The sequence below is a fragment of the Dama dama genome, chromosome 31 (assembly GCF_033118175.1).
Source record: "Dama dama isolate Ldn47 chromosome 31, ASM3311817v1, whole genome shotgun sequence".
NCBI classification, from domain to species: domain Eukaryota; kingdom Metazoa; phylum Chordata; class Mammalia; order Artiodactyla; family Cervidae; genus Dama; species Dama dama.
Genome location: NC_083711.1, coordinates 16320631 through 16347465, shown reverse-complemented (window position 1 = coordinate 16347465; position 26835 = coordinate 16320631). Strand labels below are relative to the sequence as shown.

At 41.6% G+C, this 26835-nt stretch overlaps 1 protein-coding gene across 6 annotated transcripts in view; it reads right to left on the bottom strand.

The window, feature by feature from the left end:
- APP (amyloid beta precursor protein) overlaps positions 1-23922 on the bottom strand; it is a 287707-nt gene extending 263785 nt beyond the window's left edge. For all 6 annotated transcript variants that reach the window (XM_061134302.1, XM_061134303.1, XM_061134304.1 and 3 more), the window contains exon 1: positions 23767-23922. In XM_061134302.1, the coding sequence (XP_060990285.1) occupies positions 23767-23823 (57 nt within the window). In that variant the 5' untranslated portion in view covers positions 23824-23922. The remainder of the gene's footprint in view (positions 1-23766) is intronic.
- Between the last annotated feature and the right edge of the window lie 2913 nt (positions 23923-26835).

The following is a 26835-nucleotide window of genomic DNA, read 5'->3' as shown; positions in this document are numbered from 1 at the left end:
GAATTACTCTGTGACGTTCGATGTAGGGCAAATGAGCCTGAAGTAATAATTTATGCTTCCAATACTTTTTAAAGCAAGTTTCAATATATAAGAATCACTTACCTATGAAAATAAATAAAATTCACTGAAATGACCTGGTTTTATGAAATAATAATCACATCAAAATGTATTTGTTCCTAAAATTAGAGATATTTTTTAATGGAAAAGGATGACTTGTCTCTGGAAGGAGGTCTTAGGAGACAACCGTTAGAAACCGGTTGATAACCTAGCAGGAATGACAGAACCAAGGAGTTATAAATCCAACATGCGATCTTGGCGGGACCCCTCTAAAGTGTCTGCTTATAGTTTAAAAGATCCAAATATTACAGAAGGTAACAATGATAAACAAACATGTACTACTTTCTCTTCCATTCCACTATCTCATCACCAACAGGCAAGTTTAGTTAGATTTACTTGAATATTTCAGCTATGTTCTGTGCACTCAAATTTTATTTAATATATAAAACTTTCCTTAATGTAATTTATTATGCCTGCTTTCTGAAAATTTCTCTTCTCACTTAACACTATATTTCATTTATGGCATAGCATTCCAGTTTGGTGCAACACAGTGGAAAAACGTTATGTAAGTGATAAAATAACGTTCCACCAACATCCTCATCTGTGGGCACTTCTATAATATATTATAGTTCTAATTCCTAGAATTGCTAAATCAAGGGGTATGCTCATAAAGTAGTGAATGGCTGCTCTTATAGCACTGACAGAAGGAGAAAATGTGTTTTCTCACATACTTCCTGACTCTGGCAAGACCGTTTAGCTTTCTGTCGATCAGAATGTTTAAAAAAAAAACAAAACTATCTCACTGTCTTAATTTGCATTTCTTTGACTGCTAATGAGATTGAGCCTATCTTTATAGGTTTATTGGCTATGTCTTTTTTTTTCCCTAAATAATATTACTTATCAAAAGTTCTTTGCTTTCTGGAGGCAGCTCCATTTCTTTTCAATTCTTTCAGAGGTTCATAATAAAATATGTATAAATAAAATTATACCACTGAACTTATTTCAAAATAACCCAGTGAGGAAGAAGAGGATGAGGAGGGAATGTGTTTATGAGAAAACAAGATATAGATAATAAAGTTAGCAGCAAATTTGTATTTTCTGAGACTGGGTGACAGATACCTAGGGTTTATCACACTATTCTTTTTTGCATATGTCTTAATTTTTTTCATAATATTGACAGAAGTTCTTTCAAGTGTTCTGTTCATTTTTCTCTTGTGAGGTTCATATGTAATACTTTTCATAATTCTTTTCCATTATGATTTATTACAGGATACTGAATATACTTCCCTGTGCTATACAGAAGGACTTTGCTGTTTATCCATTCTATATATAATAGTTTGCATCTGCTAATTCAAACTCCCGATCCTTCCTTTCCCCATCCCACAGCAACCACAGGTCTGTTCTGTGTCTGTGAGTCTGTTTCTGTTTTGTACAAAAGTTCATTTGTGTCATGTTTTATATTCTACACATAAGTGATATCATATGGTATTGTCTCTCTGACTTAACTTCACTTAGCATGATAATCTCTAGGTCCATCCATGTAGCTGCAGATAGCATGATTTCCTTTATTTTATAGCTGGGTAATATTTCATTGTGGGACTTCCCTGGTGGCTCACTGGGAAAAAAATCTACCTACAATGCCGGAGATGTGGGTTCCATCCTTGGGTCAGGAAGATCCCCTGGAGAAGGAAATGGCGACCCATTCTAGTATTCTTGCCTGGGAAATCCCATGCACAGAAGAGCCTGCTGAGTTGCAAGCTGTGGGGTCACAAAAAGAGTCGGCCACGACCTAGCGACTAAACAACAAAAGTATTCCATTGTATACATATATATATATATACACCACATCCTCTTTATCTATTTGTTGATGGATACGTAGGTTGAGTCCATGTATTGGCCACTATAAAACAGTGCTGCTATGATCACAGATGTGCATGTATGCTTTCAAACTATAGTTCTGTCTGGATCATATACAGTCATTGTAATTGATTTGTTAAGAACACTTTGCAGAATATAAAAATTTACCTTTTGTTACAGAAACTGTAAATAATCTCTATGGACAGACAATCAACAACATTATTGAATAATCCATCTTTTCTCCCTCTGATGTGGAAAACCACCTTTATCTTAAATTCATTTCCAATTTACAGACAAGTTTATGTCTAGACTTCCATTTTGTCCTTTTGATCTGTCTTTGCATATGCTATGTAGTTTTAATTTCTATATCTTGACGTATTTCCTGAATTTTTCTATCCATTTTTACCTGATGATTTTCTAACTTACAAATATCCCTCCCTCTAAAACTGCTTCTCTAACACAGTGTAGCTTGAGTTTCTCTTTGACATCAGTATGTTTTCATGTTTCTACCTGGAGTCTCATCTTTGCATTCAGATTCTGAATTCACTTGGCTAGCACACAAATGTTAATTCTTTTCTTAGTGCAAAAAATATTTATTTAGCTACAGTGAAAGGTCAAACGGCAGAAACAAGAGTGGTATAACATTTGAACACTACCATTTAAACCAGCTTTATTTTTACAAATAAGCATCTGACTAGAAATTCAATAGAGGAGTGTGTCGTAATCAGTCAAACAAAGACCTTAAAATACAATAAAGTAATATTCGTCTTAAGAATTTCAGTTTTAGTTGACTGCTCTACGGCTTCCCAAGAAGATGTGACTTCTTAAAGAGAAAAAATATTTTTTATATTGCTTGATCCACTTATTAGAAATAAGTAGCAGAGAGCATCTGCGTTCACACACCAACTGTTAAATTAATCTACGTGAAGTCAGCCTCAAAGCACTTGGCTGCAGCTACAGGATGTAGATGTAACAGGATCGCACAGACTAACATCTGATAGGGTCATACACTTGCCAGGTCAGAATGAAGAAATGGAGAAGAGGGGATGTATATCCTTCTAGAATCAAAACATCAAATACCCCTGCAGTCTCTTGGGATTGTCTTGAAAAACTCAATTCCTCCTCAATCCAGATTAACTCCCCATTCTAAAATAACCCTCCCCAAAACAAAAACAGACTGCTTCATTCAATTCATACTTTGTCAATTAATAAAATTTAATAAGAGTCATCTGAGGCTACCAAAAGTGCATTGTGATTTTTTCCCCTTGAAACTGATGTCTGTATGACATGAGAAGTGCATTGATAAAATGTGAAGAAGAGGAGACATTTCTAATACACAGTATGAGAGATGTGTGAGCAGGTTCCCAGGGATTTCAGTTAATTCTACCTAAAGTCTGAGCACTACCATTTCCAGAAGCTTCTGCAGGTGCTAGAAGCCTCAGGTCCCATCAGAAAGAGCTCCCAATTATCTCCTGTCCAGTCCCCTTTGATATGTGACAATCTCTTTATTTTCAGAGGGGTTAAGAGAGATCTTTGGAAAGGACCCTGATGCTGGGAAAGATTCAGGGCAGGAGGGGAAGGGGACGACAGAGGATGAAATGGTTGGATGGCATCACCAACTCAATGAACATGAGTTTGAGCAAACTCTGGGAGATAGTGGACGGGGAAGCCTGGTGAGCTACAGTCCACAGGGTTGCAAAGAGTCGGACACGACAGAGCGACTGAGCAACAGAGACCTTTGGAAGCGAGCAGCCAGGAAATTTGCGGCTGCCTCCAGCTGGTCCCAGCAGCCAAGGCAGTCACTTGTTCAGGGTCACTGCTGAACATGCCAAAGAAGAGGCAGGAAAGCGGACAGGGAATAGAGTCGCATCCCGGACATGCAGGCCTGACATTCCTTTCCTACTGGGTTTTCTTCTGCATGCACAAGCACTTCCAACTCGAACAATGTGATCCAAGTTTATGCAGGAGTTAAAATAGGTCATTCCTGTTTTCAGATGTCAAAAATGTTATCAACGAAATGGTGACATACTCCATACAGCCTTCCGGCTATCTGACAGCACTGAACGTGATGCTAAACAGGGTGGTGCCATGGGCCACCAGGTGCTTCCCCAGCCTTGGCATCGTCACGGGAGAAACATCAAGGATGTCTGTGAAAGATCCGAGAAGAGGGGACATTACGAGGAGACTTCAAATGGACACCAGAGCCGTTTATCCTTTCAGGGCTTCCTATAGGGGCAGGCTCCATGCTTTGTACCCGATTCCTAACTGGCTTTTCCTCTTGACCAACTTATTTATAGACACTCTGTAGATGTGGAAATTTAGGTTTAGAGAAGTTAAGTCAATTTCCTGCTATTGAAGGAGTTTGACTCAAATCCAAGGTCGGAATGACTCCAACGTCTACACTCTGGACAATCTTCTTCGGGGCTGAGAGGGAAGAGGTGGGATTGCGATGGAAAGGGAGGATGTAGAAAAGGAGAAGACAGCGGGGTTCGGAAGTTCCTGCAGGTGAGGCTGGAGGGAGCAGATGCTGCCAGGAACTGAGGGTGGAACAAATGAGACATTTCTCAACAAGCAGCCACTGTAAACTGGCCTGCTTCCTCCAGGAGCTAACTGCCTAGTCCAAGAGGAAACGCCAGCTGAACTCCACCCGTTACTACATTCTCCCAGAGGCAGACGAGGTAAGCGGTTAAGAATACAGACAGGTCTGTTCTGTACATCTACGTCTCTTTTTCTGTATTGCATATAGGGTTATCGTTACCATCTTTTTAAATTCCATATATATGTGTTAGTATACTGTATTGGTGTTTATCTTTCTGGCTTACTTAAAAAAAATAAAAAAGAATACAGACAGGGAAGGCAAGAGGGCTTTTGCACCAAGCTCCTTCCCTGCTGATACTTCATGCAATGGGGATAACTTAGCAGTAGCTCCCTCATGGGCAGCTGCTGAATACATAAGAAGCCCTTCCAACAGTGCCCAGCTCATAGAAAGAGCTAGATAATTGTTTATTATTATTGCAAAAGCCAAGAAAGCATCTATTTTTACTTATGCCAGAAATAGAGGTGTTTATTTCAGAACTAATCATAACAGTGACATGATTTGACTGCCAAATGTCTAATGCTTGCTAGAAACAAAATCAAAAAACCTGAAATAGCTGTAGAATAGTAGTTCTCCCCGTCTTAAATTTTTAAAGAGAAGCAAAGATGGATTATTATATACTCGAAGAACTCGTTTCAATGTTTAGAATACAGAGCGTCTTCCATAAATCCCTCTTGATTAAAACATGCATTCTACTCCAACACTGAGTAAATTCAATATGGAAGACACTGACCATTAGTCTCCATAAATGATTCAAGAATGTGAGTCATCACTGATAAATTACACAGACATAATTCATGAGATATTTGTAACAGTTCACCCACTTATTCAGACACCTTTGCATTTTTTAATACTACTCCTCCAGTTGAATACTTGTAGGAGAGGAAAACAGTTTTTTTCTGTTAGGTTTAGTTCCTGGGTCTGTGCAAATTAAACTGACAAAAGACAGATTAATGAAGAAAAAGCATACACATTTTATTTGGTTAACATTTTTACATGAGTTGAGGGAGATGGAGTATAAGAAGAGGTTCATAGTAAAGAAGAGACAGCCCTAAAGAAATGAAGAGGTCCGAGAGACTATATATCATTTTAAGAAAGAGCAGCTAACTGTGGAGACATGACAAAACAAAGAAAAACAAGTCTGGGCTTGCAGGGGTAACATTTATTTACTGCCTATTTACAGTATTCAATTTCAGCCAACAACATAATCCTTACTCCAAAAACCTATGAAATGAAATATAGTATTCTGTAATTGGCCATGTGAATAGCAGATAATAATCAAAGATTAAAATGGGTCTGGTTGAATGGGTTCCACAGCCCTAGACAAGGTTGTATGGAAGTGGCAACTCACCACACATTGTTAAATTTAAAGACAAATCTTCCTCTTTTTTGTGGCTAAGGTTTCTTACCTTCGGGAACATCATGGAATAAATCTTCCCAACTTTTTTTTTTTAATCAGCATGACTTTTATTCCTTTATAGATATTTTTATATTCATTTTTAGGTCTGGGTAGTCAGATAGACAGAAAACATGTTTCCTATTTGCCCAACTTATTTTTTAACCACATAAAATCAGGAGCAACTTGAACAACAAGGAGATGAAAGGAGGAAGCTTTATTTACATCTGTTTAACCACGTTACCTAATTAATGCTCCTAATGAGGGGCTCTAGAAACTGAAATCACAATTTTACTGACTTCTACAGGTTTAATAGCTTCTTACAAACTTCTTCCTACAAAAGTGATCATGGAACTACTAAATAAGAGGATTGCTTGTTTGAATGACTAGGTCAGGTTTTCTTTATTTCTTTATCCTTGTTAATTTCTACAGTCCTTGCTCATCTCTTTTCCTTCAAGTCCTTTACAGCTGAAGGACCACTGTGCTGAACACTACTCGAAGGCAGCAATTTAGATCATTCAATAAATACTTAAAATATGAACAAGAATTTGGCGCAAGCTCCCTCCCTACATCACTACTTTCATCCTAACCTCGGGTTGGAAATGCCAAATGAGAAAAGCACATGTCCACGATTACATAGCTCCTATTGCCCTAAACAGATTCATATATCCATTACATTACATTTACAAAGAACTTATAATGTCAGGAGATTTAATGTTAAGGAATAAAATGCAGGATATAGAATGGAAGCTACAGCATGATCTGAAAAATGCTTTAAAACATGAAATAAAACAGGCATTTACAGGTGGTAGAATTACGCATGTTTTTATATTTTCTCTAGGTTTCCTACAATGGAACCTGGAAAAGGTCTTTTCATTCCAGTCCCAAAGAAGGACAATACCAAAGAATGTTCAAACTACTGGACAATTTCACATGCTAGCAGGATAATGCTCAAAATCCTTCAAGCCAGGCTTCAATAGTAAATCAGCCAAGAACTTCCAGATGTACAAGCTGGATTTAGAAAAGGCAGAAGCACCAGAGATCAAATTGCCAACATCCCTTGGATCATAGAGAAAGCAAAGGAATTCCAGAAATACATCTACTTCTGCTTTATTTACTACCCTAAAGCCTTTGACTGTGTGGATCACAACAAACTGTTGAAAAATTCTTAAAGAGAAGAGAATGCCAGACCACCTCATCTGTCTCCTGATAAACCTGTACATAGGTCAAGAAGCAGCAGCCAGAACTAGACATGAAATAATAGACTTGTTCAAAATTAAGAAAGCAGTTTGTCAAGGCTGTATATTGTTGCCCTGCTTATATAACTTACATGCAGAGTATATCATGCGAAATGCCAGGCTGGATGAATCACAAGCTGGAATCAAGATTGCTGGGAGAAATATCAACAACCTCAGATATGCAGATGATACTACTCTGATGGCAGAAAGTAAAGAGGAACTAAAGAGCCTTTTGATGAGGGTGAAAGATGAGAGTGAAAAAACTGGCTTAAAACTCAACATTCAAAAAAATTCAGATCATGGCATCTGGTCCCATCACTTCATGGCAAATAGATGAGGGAAAAAGTGGAAACAGTGACAGATTTTATTTTCTTGGGCTCCAAAATTACTGTGGATGGTGACTGTAGCCATGAAATTAACAGACACTTGCTCCTTGGAGGAAAAGCCATGACAAACAAACCTAGATAGTGTATTAAAAAGCAGAGACATCACTTTGTCAACAAAGGTCTGCATAGTCAAAGCTATGGTTTTTCCAGCAGTCATGTACGGATGTGACAGTTGGACCATAAAGAAGGCTGAATGCTGAAGAATTGATATTTTTGAACTGTGTGATAGAAAAGACTCTTGAGTCCCTTGGACTGCAAGGAGCTCAAACAAGTCAATCCTAAAGGAAAGTCAACCCTGACTGATGCTGAAGCTGAAGCTCCAGTACTTTGGCCACCTGATTCAAAGAACTGACTCACTGGAAAAGACCCTGATGCTGGGAAAGACTGAGGTCATGAGGAGAAGGGGACGGCAGAGGATGAGACAGTTAGACAGCATTGCTGACTCAATGGACATGAGTTTGAGCAAACTCTGGGAGACAGGGAAGCACAGGGAAGCCTGGTGTGCTGCAGTTCAAGGGGTCGCAAAGAGTCAGACATGACTGAGCAACTTAACAATGACAAAAACAACCTGCAATGAAATCATAATACTTTTCTAATTCAAAAAAATCTAACATATATAATTTGAAAAAATATGATTCTCCCAAACAGTTTAAAGCTCTAAACTTCTGTACCTCTTGGTTATATTTACTATGAAAAATACATGGAAAACTGGTGTAAAAAAAAAAGTGCATCTTTTTAAGCTTAAAGACAAATTTTTTTAAGTTTAAGTCAACCTCCAAAGGAGATACAGATACCGTTATACTTTTAGCTCATTCCTACAAGCCCTAAATCCTCTAGGCATTGTCCCATACATTAGCCTTTGCAAAATGCAATTATTTTTGTACACAATATGAAGAAAATACAGTACATGCTTAACTTAAAGATCAATTATGCCTTGTGGGTAAAGTCTAGCCACAGACAGAAAGTCTTAAGATTTAAATAGAAAAATTGTCAAGTTAACACTGTATCTAAAATCACTAAGCCTAAGTCACTGAATACATGTAAACTCTCTTCAAAGCACTCACACTATCTACGATATCCAGGCTGATAAATATTTAAAAACTACTTCCAACTTTAAAAGTTCACTCATGGAGCTTCTTCATACCATAAAACAAACACTTAACAGCAATGATCCCAGGAGTACATCAATGCCCTGTCTTTACCAACCCACAATGCTGTGTGGTAACCATTCCACAATGCTTGCATTTGGAAAACAACTATTTTATATGCCACTGGGCTTAAGTTGTCAAAAAAAACCATACTTTAATTATAATTGGGTAAGAATTATGGGCACACATATGGGGAACTTTCCAAAAAAAGGGAAGAAAAAAGAAAGCAAGCTTAACCCAGGATCAGAAAGCTTAAGCCAGGTCTGTTTCCAGGAATAGACCTCACACACACAACAAACTGTACATAATACATAATGTCTTGCTGACCTCTTTTTCCTTTCAGTGGGCAGATGATATTTCCATGAGTTCTGAGTCACATACTCTGGGTCCCAAAGGGTCCACCCAACTTGTACTCCAGCAGTGCCCACCCCAAGAAACAAAACTGAGCACCGGACCCAGCATCGCCTCACATCACTATTCCGCTGAGAGATCCTCAGTATGCCTGGTCATTTTATTTACCCTGCCCCCAGAGTTTTGTCTTGATCAAGCCTTGCCTTCCTCAAGCGGGCCAGATTTTCTTAAAGCTCAGTATTTAACTCAATAAAGCTCAGTATTTAACTGATAGCAACCACTGAATATTAGTACATATTCAAACTGACACAGCAACATAGAAAAGAAGGAAGAAACAGGATGAAGAAAGATTAGAAACCACAGGTGAGGGATTAGGGCTCAGACCCATAATTTTCAAGCAATTATCAGACAACTCTGCATCATCAGATCCCAGTTTCTTGATCTAATAAGGGGGGATAGAAAGGAGGTCCTATGTATACTATCTGCTCCAAAACCTGATTCTTTTCCTAGACAGTTGTAAATTGAGTTGGCCCTTCTACAGCTGCACTGTCCAATATGGTAGCCACCAGCCAATGTGGCTACTGACTGCATGGAATATGGCTGGTCGGACTTAAACTATATTCTATGGGTAAAATTTTGAAGACATAAAATGAAAAAAGAGTGTAATATATTTCATGAATAATTTTTATATTGACCTATATTGAAATGGTATTTTATATTTATTAGGTATAACACACTAATTTGGGCTCCCCTTGTGGCTCAGCTGGTAAAGAATATGCCTGCAATGTAGGAGACCTGGGCCCGATCCCTGGGTTGTGAAAATCCCCTGGAGAAGGGAAAGGCTACCCACTCTAGTATTCTGGCCTGGAGAATTCCATGGACTGTATAGTTCATGGGGTCACAAAGAGTCAGACAGGACTGAGCGACTTTCACTTTCTTTCAGTGTTACACACTAATTTTGCCAGTTTCTTTTGTCTTTGAGGTGGACACTAGAAAATTTTAAATTACACCTGTGGTCCCGTTATACTTTTATTGAACTGCTTTGCTTCGGAGTTAGGCCTGGCAGTAAGGGAGAGCCAGAGGAATTCTGAGATTAAATGACATCAGGAAGGTATCTGAATGGTAGTTGCCATTCCTGGTTCTTCACTATTAGGACCTGGGCATATCTTTTCCAGATAATATTTACAAACCGCTATATTAAAGTTTTGCTTTTGTTTTCTTATTCTACTCAGCAACAATGAATCCAATAATATTGGGCCTGAAAATAATCAACATCACTTCATTTACTCTAAGACTAAATCTTAATTATCAGCTGTAGGATTGTAGGATTGAAGCATAACCTTAAATGGATGTGTCTTCACAGAGGCACGACAGTTTTCCATTTCCTTTGAACTGAATACAAATTTAAAGTAATAATTGAGTTTCCTTCATAAAGATGATCACGATCTTCTTTTTAAAACTCATATTCAAATAGGAACAATTAAAATAAACTTGCATGGGTGGAGCATGTTTCATTGACACCTAACTGGAAACTTTTTACTGATTTTTGCAATCTGTATCAATTAATTTAATGTATTCTAAACAATCATAGAAGCAGAGATCATTTCTAGAGAGTCTGTTTACTTAGCAATACAGCAGACTATGAACGAAACCAATAAGATTTATAAGTCTCAGCTAAGTCAAGAATGAATATCCTCAGAAAATTTTCCTGGACTGCCAACTTTTGCAATTAAGAGATCTTAAAGAGAGGGGACTAACAGACCACCTGACCTGCCTCTTGAGAAATCTGTATGCAGGTCAGGAAGCAACAGTTAGAACTGGACATGGAACAACAGACTGGTTCCAAATAGGAAAAGGAATATGTCACGGTTGTATATTGTCACCCTGCTTACTTAACTTATATGCAGAGTACATCATGAGAAATGCTGGGCGGGGTGAAGTACAAGCTGGAATCAAGACTGCCGGGAGAAATATCAGTAACCTCAGATATGCAGATGACACCACCCTTATGGCAGAAAGTGAAGAAGAACTAAAGAGCCTCTTGATGAAAGTCAAAGAGGAGAGTGAAAAAGTTGGCTTACAACTCAACATTCAGAAAACTAGATTATGGCATCTGGTCCCATCACTTCATGGGAAACAGATGGGGAAACAATGGAAACAGTGTCAGACTATTTTGGGGGGCTCCAAAATCACTGCAGATAGTGACGGCAGCCATGAAATTAAAAGACACTTGCTCCTTGGAAGAAAAGCTATGACCAATCTAGACAGCATATTAAAAAGCAGAGACATTATTTTGCCAACAAAGGTCCGTCTAGTCAAGGCTATGGTTTTTCCAGTGGTCACGTATGGGTGTGAGAGTTGGACTATAAAGAAAGCTGAGCGCTGAAGAATTGATGCTTTTGAACTGTGGTGTTGGAGAAGACTCTTGAGAATCCCTTGGGCTGCAAGGAGATCCAACCAGTCCATCCTAAGGGAAATCAGTCCTGAATATTCATTGGAAGGGCTGATGCTAAAGCTGAAACTCCAATACTTTGGCCACCTGATGTGAAGAAATGACTCACTGGAGAAGACCTTGATGCTGGGAAAGATTAAGAGCAGGAGGAGAAGGGGACGACAGAGGATGAGATGGCTGGATGGCATCACCGACTCGATAGACATGAGTTTGAGTAAGCCCTGGGAGTTGGTGATGGACAGGGAAGCCTGGCGTGCTACAGTCCATGGGGTTTGGAAAGTGTTGGACAGGACTGAGGGACAGGACTGAGAGACTGAACTGAACTGAACTGAAACAAAAGTATCCATCTGACTGCCTACAAAATCAACTACCAATTGTTTAAAAGCAAGCAACAGTCCCTAACTCTGCAATCCAGAGCCAACTAAAGGCACAAGCTTTTCAGACTGGCCTTAAACCATGGCCTATAATTAAATAAAATATTTGCAGATATATGAAAGCAGAACAGATATCAGAATAAAATATATCTGTTGAGGAAATTTTAAATAATAAATAATAAAGCTTTAAAATAAAGTTTGTCAACTTAGATAAACTATGTGACCATCAGAAAACTATTCAGAAGTTAAAAAAACAAGACTTTCTTAATTTTCAAATTCCAGCTAATATAGTTAACCCACATTTTCAAACTTTCATGGTAGAAATTATCACTCACTCTTTTTATGGGGGGAAAATGTATAATTTCAAGGGTGATGGGAGATTTATCTTCAAACACATACTGGCTCCTCTTTCTGATTCTCATGATTAATCAACAACTATTTCGGATACTACAAATTGTCAACTGTATTTCAGAAGGCAGTCTCTTGAAGTGATGAGACAAAATATTTTCTTTGCTAGACACTCCAAAAATAAAAGGAAAACCAAGATGTAAGATGATCAAACTTGAACTAAGCTTTTGATTACTTAAAGAGAACCAAGGGTTCGGAAAGAAAGAATGCAGAAAATAAAACCAAGAGTAGTTTTTGGAGAAACCAGGATATTTTAGACATTTCCTTAAGACAGAACCATGTACAACATGTCAAACTATTAGGATGCAATTTAAATAAACCATGAAGTGCTGGTAAAATGCCTGCTCTGTGTGTGTGTGTGCACACTCAGCTGTGTCTGCCTGACTCTTTGTGACTCCATGGACTGTAGCCCACCAACTGCCTCTGTCCATGGAATTTTCCAGGCAAGAATACTGGAGTGGGTTGCCATTTCCTCCTCCAGGGGATCTTCCCTACCCAGGGATTGAAGCTGCATCTCTTCAGTCTCCTGCATTGGCACGCAGGTTCTTTACCACTAGCGCCACCTGGGAAGCCCATGCCCCTATCAGGCATACTTAAAAAAACAGAATAAAATACCCCACCACTTAGCTGTCATTGCAAATGGCATTGGCAGGTAGATTCTTTACCTTTGCACCAACTGGGAAGCCCCAAAATGCCTGAAGGTGAAGTGAAAGTCGCTCAGTCGTGTCCAACTCTTGTGTGACCCCATGGACTGTAGTCCATGGAATTCTCCAGGCCAGAATACTGGAGTGGGTAACCTTTCCCTTCTCCAGGGAATCTTCCCAACCCAGGGATCGAACCCAGGTCTCCCACATTGCAGGTTGATTCTTTACCAGCTGAGCCACAAGGGAAGCCCAAGAATACTGGAGTGGGTAGCCTACCCCTTCTCCAGGGGACCTTCCCAACCCAGGGATCAAACCAGGGTCTCCTGCATTGCAGGCAGATTCTTTACCAGCTGAGCTACCAACAAAGCCCAGAAGTCAATCACAAATGCCCTGAGAAAATCTGAAATAGAGACAAAACATCCTGCATTAAACTTTCCCCTCATCTGTTAACAAGAATCAATCCACAGGTCTGGGTCAGCATTTCAGATGTTACATCTCTGAGATGAATAAGAACTAGTAACAGAGGTTATGTTCTAAGGTTTCTTAAAAAAGCATGAACAATTTAACGATGGCAATAAACCCTGAGGATATTTTAAGCAAAGTCTCTTTCTCTTCTCCAGGAAAAGAAAAACAAACTTAAGCTAAAATATTTTTCTCTTCATTGGCTGTTCATGAAGTCAATAAATAAAGCAAAGAACACACACACAAGAAATACCCCCAAGAAGCTGAATACTCCCCATCTGTATCCTTTTACAACACCACCCAGAAAATTCACAAAGATACAAATTTGACCTTTGTCCAGGCTCATGAAAGTGAAGTGAAATATTCAAATGGCAAATACAGACAAGGAAAGGAATTTCTTGGGAACTGGGTGGGTCTGCTTCCTACCTTGTTTATTTAAGAAAGTCCTCCCTATTCATTATCTTTGTCCAGGATGTCTCCAATGGCCATGTTGACTAATTACTCAGTCCCAAGTTCCGGGGACTTGCACTGTTTTAAGGTAACTCTACCTTAAGATAGCTTTTGCTTCTACTGTCTGAGCCATCTAGTCACATGGTCACCCTCTGAGGATTCCCTCCTCGCATACTTCACTGAACAAGTATGCAGTGATTCCAAAATTACAGTTTTGTCACAAATGTACTCTTGAAACTGGAGCCTTTCACAATTCCTCACACCAACAGAAATACACAAGCTGCCTTCCTGTTCAATCATCTTATCAATTAGCCAAGAACCTGCCCTGCAGAAAACAACAACAGGGTTTTAAAATTTAGTTCACTTTTATTGGATTGAAATTTTCTGGATTCCATGGTGTAAGAGGATTTAACACTTGACACAAAACATTAAAAACAGCCCTGAGAAAACCCTGGTAAAACACTAAGTTAATCATAATGACCTCAATTAGATTTTCAGTGCCTGTCAAGTTAGTAGCATATAGTGGTATTGGCTTCAAGCCCTTGAACTTGAAAAGTACAACTTCTTAAGAGAGTAGAAATAACAGAATTTCAATTTTTTTCTTAAAGGGCCAATTTTGATCCCAGTTCACACTAACATAAAAGGCAAGTATTAGCTGTAAAATGGCAAAAAAAAAAAAAAAAAAACCAAACTGCAAAAAGCCAAATTATAATGAAATTTTCATTTTGATGGCCGCTCAATTTCACTCCAATACACAATGTCTTCTCTCTAAATTTCACTATCTTGATCAAAGAAAATAATTTCTGAGCACCTTCAAATGAAAATGTCCCAATCAATCAGAGGACTGATGAAATATTTCAAGAACAAGGCATTTTTTTTCCTGGGTCAACTGAATGTCTGAAATAAAGAATTGCAAATGAAGTTACTAACAGCATTTCATATCCTTTTCACATAAAATGTTTTAGAAAGACTGAAAGAGTAAATCTTATTTAAAAAGGCTTAATTTTTTTTTGGTAGACTTGGTGTCATTCACAACTTTTTTAAACATGAGAGAAGCTAGGTGTCAAGAATCAAATATAATTTTCACTACAGTATAAAATTTCCAGAGTCTTCATTTAGAAAATTTGTCAAGTATTTTGTAAATACTAGATGTAAGACACTGCAGTGAGTTATGAAACAAATTACAGGAAATAGTTTGCGATCAGGTTTAGTGTTAACTTCTCTGCCCCACCAATTTATTTTTAATATCTAACCACCAAAGTACATCCTTGTTCCTGGTTATGGTTTTACACTAAAGTGAATAAATAGTTCTTTCCTCCAGATATCTAAGTTTACATTTGGGTCAGAGAACTTTCCTGATAATACCACATAAAACATCACATTCATGGCAGATTTCCACCTTCACTTTCCACATTCACTGATGATATCTTTGCCCAACTTAATTTTTTCCAAGTCTTCTATTACTTTTTATTCTTCCATTGCTATTTATTCTGTCTACCCCTCATTATACTATAAACTCCCATGAGGGGAGGGACCTCAAAAATATTGGTTAAATGAAGGAGGGAATTTTCTTTTTCTGGCTGTGCTCATAAAAACCTAAGTTTCTATGTATGAAAATACACTAGTAACTTCCTATAAAATTTGATTTTAATTTTAAGTTGCTCATTCATCTAATATGTATTGGAATAAATTATTCCTAGAATGGTCACTCTATATATTTGCAAGTTTTTGTGGAAGTTTCTTAAAAACTCATCACTTACATCTTCAAACCAATACACTGCAATGGCAAAACTATTTGCCTAAAAAAAAGCAAGTGATTAAGGGCACCAGTATGAGAAATACTAGCTCTCAAATATAGCTTTTCCTATGATAAGTTTTTATGTTAGTCACTGAAGAGTTAAGCAAAGATTTCAAAAACTTTGCATCATTTTAAAGTCTCAACCTCCAAAGTAGATAAGGATGTTTTTTGAAAGATGAAAAAAATCAATAAATATGTTTACAACAACAGTTATCTATCTTTATCATGTGTGCCTATTAATTCCATTACAAAACAAAACAATAGTTGTGCTTTTGAAAAGCCATCCATTAATAAGAACAAACACAAAAAGTCCTTTTTTGGACTAACCAAACCAGGACTACTATTTTCTTCATTGTTGACTAAAAATAAAAACTACGTTGTCCTGTTAATTTTATTGTAATCCAGTCATATGCAGACAGGAGAAGCAACAAATGAGTTAGTGGTCACTTGGGGGTAAGAGGTCAGGCCTAAAGTATACAAATGCATCTCAAGGGTAACCTCTTGTCTGTATTCCCACAAAATGTCACTCTGGGGTCAAAATATATCAATCTTTAAAGCTTTGAAATTTAACAAATCAGCAAGAGTAACAATGCATTCTTCACTTCATGCAAATGACTTTTCTTGATAAGAGTATAGATTTCTTATTCTTATAAGCATCCTTCCCAAGAATACTGGAGTAGGTTGCCATGCCTTTCTCCAGGGGATTTTCCCAACTCAGGAATCGAACCAGGGTCTCCTGCATTGCAGGCGGATTCTTTACCAGCTGAGCTACCACTGAAGCAAGGATGAAAAGTAATTTACCAGTCCTGATCAGGAAGGATACCTTAAACATCCTTTAGTGAAGATACAATGTAGATTTCTATGGAAGCAAAATGAAAACATAGGAACATACTATTAGAATCTCCATGAAAGAGACTCAAGCAAAGAACAATTTCATATCAATAAAATAAATCACTAAAAAATTTTTTTTCTTGCCCAAATTTCTCAGCTAAATGCCATCTCAACTAGGGAAGAAAAAATAAATCGAGAAAGAAAGACCACCTGGAAGAAGATACAAACACCGGGGTTCATCACTAATAAGACCTTAAGAATCCTACGATCTGCTCATCTCTAAAACAGGGTTTGTTGTTCTTTTTTCTTTTCTGAAAAGTTCATCTTGCTTATTCTTTCCCCCTGCTCACAGACCCTGCATATGTGGTTGTGGTACTTTCATTTCTTACTGTACCTACTCTTGAGAAGCATGTTTATTTCAAACATACCTACAATAACTGCATCGTCCTATTTGAACCCACTTTTTTGATCCAGCAGGGCAGTGATGAAAGAAATACATGCATTGCAGTGACCAAAAAAACCATATAAACTCATCTGGACTTCACTTATTGATTCTTCAATACGCTGATCATACCCTAACCACGGTATCACCAATTTGGGGTATCCTTAAATATCTTCAGCCTAATTTTGAAACTGGGATTGCAAACCTTTTATTTTATAATGAGCAGAATGTGCTGATTAAAAAAGTATGCTTTTAATTAAGCAGTAGGTCACTATTAAGTTTTATAGTAGATCACTATAGAATTTATCATCAAATAGCTATTAATATGGGCTTCCCTGGTGGCTCAGAGGGTAAAGAACCTGCCTGCAATGCAGAAGACCCAGGTTTGACTCCTGGGTCGGGAAGATCCCCTGGAGAAGGGAATGTCTACCCACTCCACTCTTCTTGCCAGGAGAATTCCATGGACCAAGGAGCCTAGTGGGCTACAGTCCATGAGGTCACAGAGTCGGACAAGACCGAGTGACAGAGAGAGAGAGAGAGCTATTAACACAATTCATTTTATTTTGAAAGTTGGTTTCTTCCAGAAGTGTTGCCTTCTCAGGCAGTCTTGCTTTTAGGTTTCCTTGTCCTCAGGTGAAAATTATTTAAAGCTTCCAGTCTAGGAAGGACCAAAATTCTTTTGCTAGCATCTGATATCTTCCATTTCTGCCTAGATTGGCCAAACCGGGTTATTCATTTTCTAGAGAAGGTTAAGCTGAGAATTAAACCAAGTTATTCACAGCTCTCTGCACACAGCTGACAGTCAACTAATAGCTGAGTTAATAATCAAGCCAGAATATAAACTTGCTTAATTTCAGACATGTGTAGCTAGCTGCCAGGGTGCACACATTTAAAGTAGGTCTTACTTATTTGTGTAACAACTGCTTATGTTTTTTACATATTTCTGTACTGTTCAAGTTTTTCTATAAGCATGAATTATCTTAGGGCTTTTCAAAAAAGCCAACTAAAATACAAAATAAATATGAATATTTAATAAATTTGTATATGTTTTAATTTTATTTGTGATACAAATTTTATCTCCAATGTCTTTTTTAAAATTTAAATCAAATTAATTCATTCTTCTCATGAACAAATTGCCAAGTTCCTATACAGTCTTAACTGGTTGGTAAGCACATTGGTCAGTAGGTGAAACATCATATAATTTTTTTTTTAACTTTCAACAATGTATAGGATTAAATCTGTCTATTTTACATCATCACCATCAACATCATAAACAGTAATTATAACTACCATGTGCTTATAAGATGCCATCACGTTATATATTAACGCTTTCACTGTTTCAAGCATTTTACATACATATTAACTCAATCTTCAACAACCATAAATATTATCCCCATTTTGCAGAGGAACAAACTGAAGTGTGAGTTAGCTCACAGTCAATAGCTTGACCAATGTGGACTGCTGCCTTCCCAGGAAACATGAAAAATTTCACAACTACGTTTCTGATCTGACATCCTACTGGTTATCAAAATCAAGGCTATAAATGTAGGAACGATTACACTACTTTCCATAGAGCTGGCTTTTAAAAGCCTCTCATTTTGCTCATTTCAACCACTATCTTCTTCCATAAAATACTATAATCCTAGAAATGCTCAAGCTAAATCTGTATTTCATGCTTCTTCCAAATGTAGCCACACAAAATAAGTCTAAGTAAAATAGCCTCTTAGTTCCCATCTCAGCTAAGAATACATACATGAAACAGAATCCTCTGTACCCCATTCTAACTATTCAGCATCCCCTTTTCATAGATCTATTAGTTCATGAACACATCCAGGCTGTTTTTTTTTCCCCTAACAAATTACTTTATTCCTAGAGCAGTCCATTCGAATCCAGTTTATGATGCATGTCTACTTCTAAAAAGGTACCAGTAAGCGTATCTATTCACCTTTAACCTGAAGAGGAAAACTCATGAGATCTTTTTTCAAAGGAAAACATCAGTGTCTTCACTGAAATGGTTGTTTCTTAAAGCATCCACATTAAACTGAAGAAGCAGTTACATAACATTTTCCCCTTCATCCTGGTTTTCATTGCCAAATTCAGTTTGAGGGTTCAGGTACTATCTGCTTTCCTTTTACTAACAAATACAAGGAAAATGAAGAAATATACATTTTCTGGCTTAAGCTCGCTACTCATTCAGGAGGGCGGGGGTCTGTCCATTCCATCACTTTGGCCTCCTCCACCTGCCACCCTGTCTTCCTCCAGCCACTAAGGAGGGTGTATCTGGATACAAACCATTAAGACCCAGGGTGACAGCATCCCCAAGGATTTGCAGAAGATGGTGTGAGTATCAATTCCCACTCAGCACATATGGAAGAATGTATGGAGGAATACTTCCACAAGCATGTGAGGTCCTACTATGAAAAGAAAACCATTTCATAGTCAAGTGGAACATGAAGAGGTAGAAAAGCACCAGGAAAACAATCAGAAAACGAAAGAAACATTTTATTTTCCCCACGTTCCTTGCCGCTGCCCTGTGGATCAGTTTTTTCACTGGGTACCCACTTCTTCAGTCAAGGTTCTAATGAAGATGCTGCATCAGAGCCCGTGGCCCCTCAATCCTTATTTGCAATTCCCTATTCCTCTTCCGGGCCTCCATGGTGGCTCAGGGGTAAAGAATCTTCCATGCCAAGGCAGGAGACCTGGGTTTGATCCCTGGGTCAGGAAGATCCCAGGGAGGAGGAGATGGCAACCAACTGCAGTACTCTTGCCTGGGAAATCCCCCGGACAGAGGAGCCTGGTGTGTGACAGTCCACAGGGTGGCGAAGAGTCAGACACTATTTAGCATCTGAGCAGACACTCCTCTCCAGAGTATAACCTACACCTTTGCCATCCGTCTCACCATCTGTCACAGTTCATGAGCACACATGTAGGATGATTTGTTTATCCTCTGTCTTCCGCACTAGACTGGAAGCTTCCTGAAGCAAGTGACGGTTTTTGTTCACCACGCTATCTTTAGAGCTACAGACCAGAGCTTGGCCCCAAGAGACTCAACTTAAAATGGCCCTAATGAATAAATAGGTACACAAGGAAAATCAAATCCCACACTGGCTCTGCCCACATCCTCAGGGGTATGTGTTCGTGAAAGAGGTATGTAAACAGATACTATAAATGCAAAGACTTAACCTCCCTTCCCCAAACCTAAGATACAAATCTGGCTGTAAAGGAATCATCAGGAAATTCTCGAGGATTATCTCATCCCATGGTTCCTTTATTCCTTATATACAGATGTTTATACTGTTAATACTTTTACTCAATATACCACTTAATCAGTACTTTCTTCTTGGTACTTAACATTTTCTGTTTTCTTTTATAATCATGTGCCTGTCTTATTTACTCTACAAACTTCCTGGGAACAGGAGACTACGGTATGCAAGTCAAAGTAAACCTTACATCCTAGAGCTTTATTTATAAAGTACATGTATAAGGTTTACCTTTGCATTTGTAACTGATACAACTAGGCAGAGATTAGAGAAGTATATTAATAGAAGATGCTTTCTAAGTCTCTTAAAGTAATACATATCCCCACCTAGATCAAATGTGTAGAAAGAGACTGTAGATTTCTATTGAATTTTACCATACTCTTCAACAGCCACAGGAAAGGTACATAATAGCTCTGCTTATTTCAAGAATCGCTGACAGCTTCATCTTCATACAAATATCTGCATAGAAGTCTCTAGTACACCATAAACAGTAACATAAAACAGAGACCCTCTAGCAAAAGGGAGAAAGCCTTTTTCATGAGGATTACCTCTACATTTTCCTCTTTTTTCTTTTCCATATTGTTTATTGCAAGGTATTGAACATAATTCCCTGTGCTACACAGTAGGACCTGTTATTATCCATCCTACATGTAATAGGTTGCATCTGCCGGTCCCAGCCTCCCAGTCCAGCCCCCTCCCTCCCCTTACCCCTCTTGCAATCACAAGTCTGTTCTCTACCTGAGTCTGTTGTGTTTTCCTTCAAATCAATAGTCAATGGACCACAACCTTTCTTTTCAATCATTCCTAATTTAACCTTGTGACCTATTTAGTTGTATGTTTTTCTTTATTTCCCCAGTCAGAACCAGGGATCATTATTTTGTCTGGAGTACTTCTCTGCAGTACTAAGGGCCTCCCAGGTGCCCATCAGGCACCTCTGCTCAACAGGGTGGCAGGACAGCTGCTGGGGTGCCCTATGGTTATCATGGCTTCCCACTGGTCAGCCAGAAGCGGTGACTCCTTACAGCTCACCATCACATCTGAGCTTCATGATTGTGAGCCCAGGCATCCACCGTTAGGGCTGTTCTGACCAGTGTGAGTAGGTATCCATAATCTTTGAATTAGCACCACAATCAAAGCAGATACTTGTGAATTAGGTTAAACCCCACAATACTGGAAAATAAAATTTAAGAGGAAGCAAGTTTAAATAAATGTCAGGGCCTTTTTAACTCATACTCTGTCACTGTACCAGGGAAAATCATCAGCTCAGGTAATGATGCTTTTCCCAGACGCCAAGCCCCCCATGATCATTGCCCTTATTCATTTCTTGTCTCAAGTCATCTGCAGCAGACCTATTTTCTAAGCCCTACAAAAGACAGTTAAGTCATAATTAACATCTTTTCAGTGGACAGTGACTTAGCTGCATAAATCCCCTCAAACGTCATCAGAGTTAACTGCCTACCTTTCCATTAAGGCTTTGCAAAATGAATTAACATGCATCTCACCTCCACCCTTTGAAGGAAGTGACAGTAACCAGTGAAAATGTCCAAAAAGATGGGAGCAAAAACTGCAGTCAAACAGGCTGAAAAAGGAATCTGTATCATATTTGCCTCCTTTCACACAGAAAAAAATACTGCTCAGAAAACTTAAACATCTATTTTTTGACAAAAGCTTCAACTATAAAGGCTTTTAATGACTTAATTTGTGTCTTTCAACGTGTAATAAGACAATGAGAAAACTGAAATAACTGTAGGAGTAGGTTTTAAGTACTGGGAAAAGCCTAGCTCCCTTAATTAAATGCATTTTTTAAAACAGAAAAACCAAATTCTTCAACTCTTACAACTATCTGCCTTAACGAGCCCCGAGGTGATTCTTGAGCCACTCGTAGGTAAAAGAGGAAAAAGTTCAGTGACCTTGTAAATTAGGGACTAAAACGCTGTCATGGTGTGACAGTCAATACAGTCTCAGTGAAATTACAGGAAAACATTTGTCCAGAAATTGTTTTTTTGGGAAAATTACCACGAGGAAGGGGAAAAGGCGGGGGTAAAAACTGGGAAGGGAGGTGACGAATGGTAAAATACCGAATGGGAACCCGCACGATGTAAAATTACGACCTTTTCTGCCCCAGGTGTCAAGCAAACAACTTCCAAGCATCTTCAGATAAAAAGGAAAACGGTGATTTGGCACAGGCGTCAGCTGAATGTCGGAGAGTTGGATGAATGGGGCAGACTGGTTATATACACCTAGTGGTGGGTGGATTTCCCAGGCTGCAGCCTCCACAGCTTTCCTTTGCTGCACTGCAGAGGCGCCATCTTCTCCGTCTTAATCTTCGCTCAATTTCCAGCCTTTTATCTGCACCCTAAAAAATAAAATGACCCCGAGGACCCTCCCCAGCAGCCCGCGCCCCCCGGGGGGAGGTAAATCACAGTGCCCAGCGCTGCCAGGGAAGTGGCCGCGCCTCGATCCGACAAACGCCTCGTTTGATGCACAGGAGGGGAGAACTCGCGCAGCCCCGCCACCCGCCCCTGCCCTTTCCAGACGCACGCCGCACTCTCCGCGTATTTTTCCCCCAAGGACTTTGCAACCGAGAAAAGAACGAGCCAGCCTCGGAGGTGATGGGGGGAGGAGGGGAAGAGGAGGGCTTCCGAGGCGCCGCCAGCGCGTCCCCAGCAGCGCCCCAGCCCCCTCCGGGACGGCCGCGCAGCGCGGGGAAGGGAGTCTGGCGGGACGCTCGGTGGCGCCCAGACTACCGCGCCCCGGGGCTGGCGAGGGCGGGGTGTCGCGGCTTTTGTTCCCGGGGACCTTCTCCCTCTCCGGGTGAATCCGAGGGTGCGCGCGAACGCCCTGGATGTCTAGGCTTGGGGAAGGTGCGAGGTGGCTGTGGGTCTCCGACCCCTCCCTTCTCTCGCAACTTAACACAAAAGGGAGACGCCGAGAGACACAAAGTTTGCCCGCGGAGGGCGGTGCGCGACCCTCCTTGGGGTCGCCCTTGGGGGCCTCCGCGAAGAGGGAGGAGGAAGAGGTCTGGCGAGGAAGGGGTGGTGGGGATGCGAAAGGAAGGTGAAAGCGGGCGGAAAAGGCCAGGGGACGCGAGGGGGTGGGGTGGGGGGTGCCCAGCTTCCCCGAGCCGTCCCGACTCCTCCTCCCCGGGGCCCGAGAGAAAGGAAAGGGCAGCGATTAAGAGCTGGGGACAGAATACAGGGACTCTTGCGTTTTCGGTTTTCCCCACGTGTTCTCTCGCCCCCCACCGCCCCATCGCCCATCTGAATGTCTCTCGCCACCCCCGGCCCCGAGCAAAGGACTGAATCAGGATGTGAGCCTAAGAGAGCCTCCTCCTCGACTCGCGCCCCGCCACACTGGCGCGGACCCCAGGGCCCGACGCCTCGCCGGATCCCTCTGCGCCGGCCGGAGCGCGCGTCCCCGGGGCAGGGCTGGGGCGGAGGCAGAGATGCGCAGGGCGCCCGCAAGCGGGGGCGTAGGGCGCAGAGCCGAGAGAGGGGGGTCCCTCGATCGCTCCCCCCACCCCAATCGCCCCGCTTCTCTGGATGAAAGAGGGAGCCGGTCCCCTCCATCCTCCAACTCCCTCCACCGTCACCCCATTCCGAGGCGCGGCACTCACCTCCAGCGCCCGAGCCGTCCAGGCGGCCAGCAGGACCAGTGCCAAGGCGGGCAGCATCGCGACCCTGCGCGGGGCACCGAGCGAGCTGCCGTGCGAGGAGGAGCCGCCGCGCCCTTGCTCTGCCGGTGTCGCCGCCGCCGCCGCCGCCGTCTCGGGTGGCCCCGCGCTCTGCTGCTCCGGGTGCTTGCTCTCCTACCGCTGCCGAGGAAACTGACGGCGCGGCGGCGCGGCGGCGGGGCTCGGAGCCCGGCGAGTCAGCTGATCCGGCCCACCCCGCTCGGCACCCGAGAGAGACCCCTAGCGGAGCCGCCGGGGAGCTGCGCCCGCTCGGCCGGGAGGGGCCCGCGCCCCCGGAGGCGCCCACAGGTGCGGCTTCTCCGCGCGCGCCTTCCCGGGCCGCGACCGCCCGGGCCCCCGAATAGTAGGAGGGGGAAAGCCGGGGCCGGGCAAGGGGAGTCCTAGGACGTCTGGGTTCCAGAAAAGTCGAGGGCGCTCCCAGCTCCTACCCGCGAGCTTGACTCATCGGACCCTGCAGGCCTCTCGGGGGTGTCGTAGAAAGGACTGCTGTTGGGTGCGTTTTAATCCACATTTCGAATTTTTTTTTTTTTTTGGTCTGTCTCGGTTTGGAGAGGTCGGGGAGGCGTTTCTGCAAGAGAACGCGACAAGCTTAAAGGAAATAGGATTTCTTTGCTTGTTAGGAGAGCAAAAGCCTCCCCCCACCACCACCCCACCGCGCCCCGCCCCAGTCAAATGCAGCCACGAGGAACCTGGAATTTCTATCTTTAGACCGAACCGAAGGAGAAAGGCGCCGGACCTGGAGAAGAAGCGGCGACCTATTTAGTTCTCCTTGAGAGAAGATTTTGTTTAAAAAAAAATTTGTTTTGGTTTGAGAAAGGGAAGACCATATGGGTGGTGGTGATGGTGTTTTTTAATCAGGCAGGGATGTAATATCATCTGAGATGCGGTGAAGTGAAAGTTAAGAGAGGAAGGGTCTGGAAAGATGACTCCCGTTCGACCCCAATAGCTCAAGCTCTGTCCTTGTTCTTGCCTGTGTCTGTCCTAAATCACAGAAATGAACCTTCTGGGAAGCCACTTTCTCCTCGATGAAACACCAACCATCCAGTGTCGGGTCAGTGTCTAGTGAACCTAGGATGGTCTAGAACTGCCCAAATGTATCCCCTGCTCTTGACCTAAAGGGGCCGCAGTCACCAAGGCAGGGTCCCCAGCCGGCCTGGGGGAAGGGAAAGAAGCCACGGAGTCAGAGGTGGGATCTTAGCTCCTCTGTTGCCTGATTCCTTCCGGAGGAGTCTGTGTTTCTCTGCCGGCTGCCTTAGATGTAGTCGTCTGTCTTCAGCCCCCTAGGCATCCAAGCCTGACTCGTGGATTACTTTCTCCCGTGAATGACCTTTGAAGGTCCTCCACAAATAATGACAAATACTTCGTTGCCTCGAATTGTTTACCTTTGTTGTTATCGTTGAGTTGCGCAGTCACTTCCACTCTTTGCGACCCCAGGGTCTGTGACCCACCAGGCTCCTCCGGCAGTGGGATTTCCCAGGCAAGAATACTGGAGTGGGGTGCTATTTCCTTCTCCAGGGGATCTTTCCAAGCCCAGGGACCGAACCCGTGAATTGTTTACCACTGAGCCATCAGGGAAGTCCATTTGTTGACAAGCTTTATATCGTTTCCTTTCCATGGAAGCCCATGAGGCCCTTACTGTTATTCTTCCCATTTATAAATGAGGACTCTGAAGACCTTCTAAATCTGACAGCAAGTAAGTGACAAGTAGTTGGGACTGCAGGGGGGAAAAAGCCCCAGTCACAGCAAAAACATGTTCTTCCAGACTTGTTGACCCACCACTACAGTTCTGTCTGTCCTAGGTTTATATTAGCAACTGAGGGCATCTGCATGCACATATGAGTATGACTTAAAGATGGGGAGGGAGCCGGGCCAGCTACAAAATTTACAGGGTCCAGCACAAAACTAAACAGTGGGACCCTTTGTTCCCAAGTTAAGAATTTTAAGATGGTAACAGCAGAACGTTAACCACGCATGGTGCCCTGAGCATGGGGCCATGTATGACCCACCAGACTGCATGTCCCTGGAGCTAGCCCTGGCAGGGAGGAAGCGTTTTTTTTTTTTTTTTTTAAGAGTTAAGGGACTTTTATTGAGCACAAAACTAAAAAATAGAGAGGTGAGGTTATAATCTCTGAAAATACAAGTCCTTTGGTGTGGCATATTCCCTTCCCACTGTTGAGATGCTCCTCACTCACCTATCCCTGGAAAAGATCTTCCCCGAGGAAAGATGATTAGCTGCTGACTATGTCAGAATGATGGTCATTCTTCACTCTTTTTCCTGCTTCATCACCACTCAGAGATCCTGTTGGTTTTGCTTTTCAGCCAGTGTCTCTTTTCTGCGCTTAATGCCGTTTCCTGCCCCAGGGTTATCTTCGGGATCCTCTGAGGAGTAAATACCAGAAGTTCTTTCCTTGGAACTGTAAACACTGGGAAAGGGACTACCCACCCATTGGCTTCGATCTCCACATTTCCAGGCTAGACCCAAAGGCCCCAGCTTAGGAGACATTCACTAACTCTTCAGACAATGCATTCTCTCTTTGGACTGCTCTGGTTACTCGAAAAGTCTTAACGCCACTTAAAGCCCACATCCTTTTCCTTTAACCTGCCACTCAGATGTCCCTCTTGCACTTCTGTGACCAAGCCAAGCCAGTCTTTTCCACACCACAGACCTCCACACCGATAAAACCAGGAGTTTCCATGTGACTCCAGGGTCCTGTCTTCATAAAGAAACACGGCCGCTCCCTCCACCAGCTGTGCCGATGGCACGGTGGCCCCTGTTTCTGGTTCCTTCCACACTCCTCTGACTGTGGTTTGTCTCGTCTTTTCACAGGGCTCCAGGGCTGCTGCGGTCACTGCAATGTGAAGGAGTCCGTTGCCCGCCTCAGTCTGCAGGTGAGTGTTGGATTGCATTGGGTGGACTCGAATTGGTCACGCTTGCTACCAAACCTCCCATCTGTTTTAGGCATGCTGCTGCTGAGTCGCATCGCTGTCACC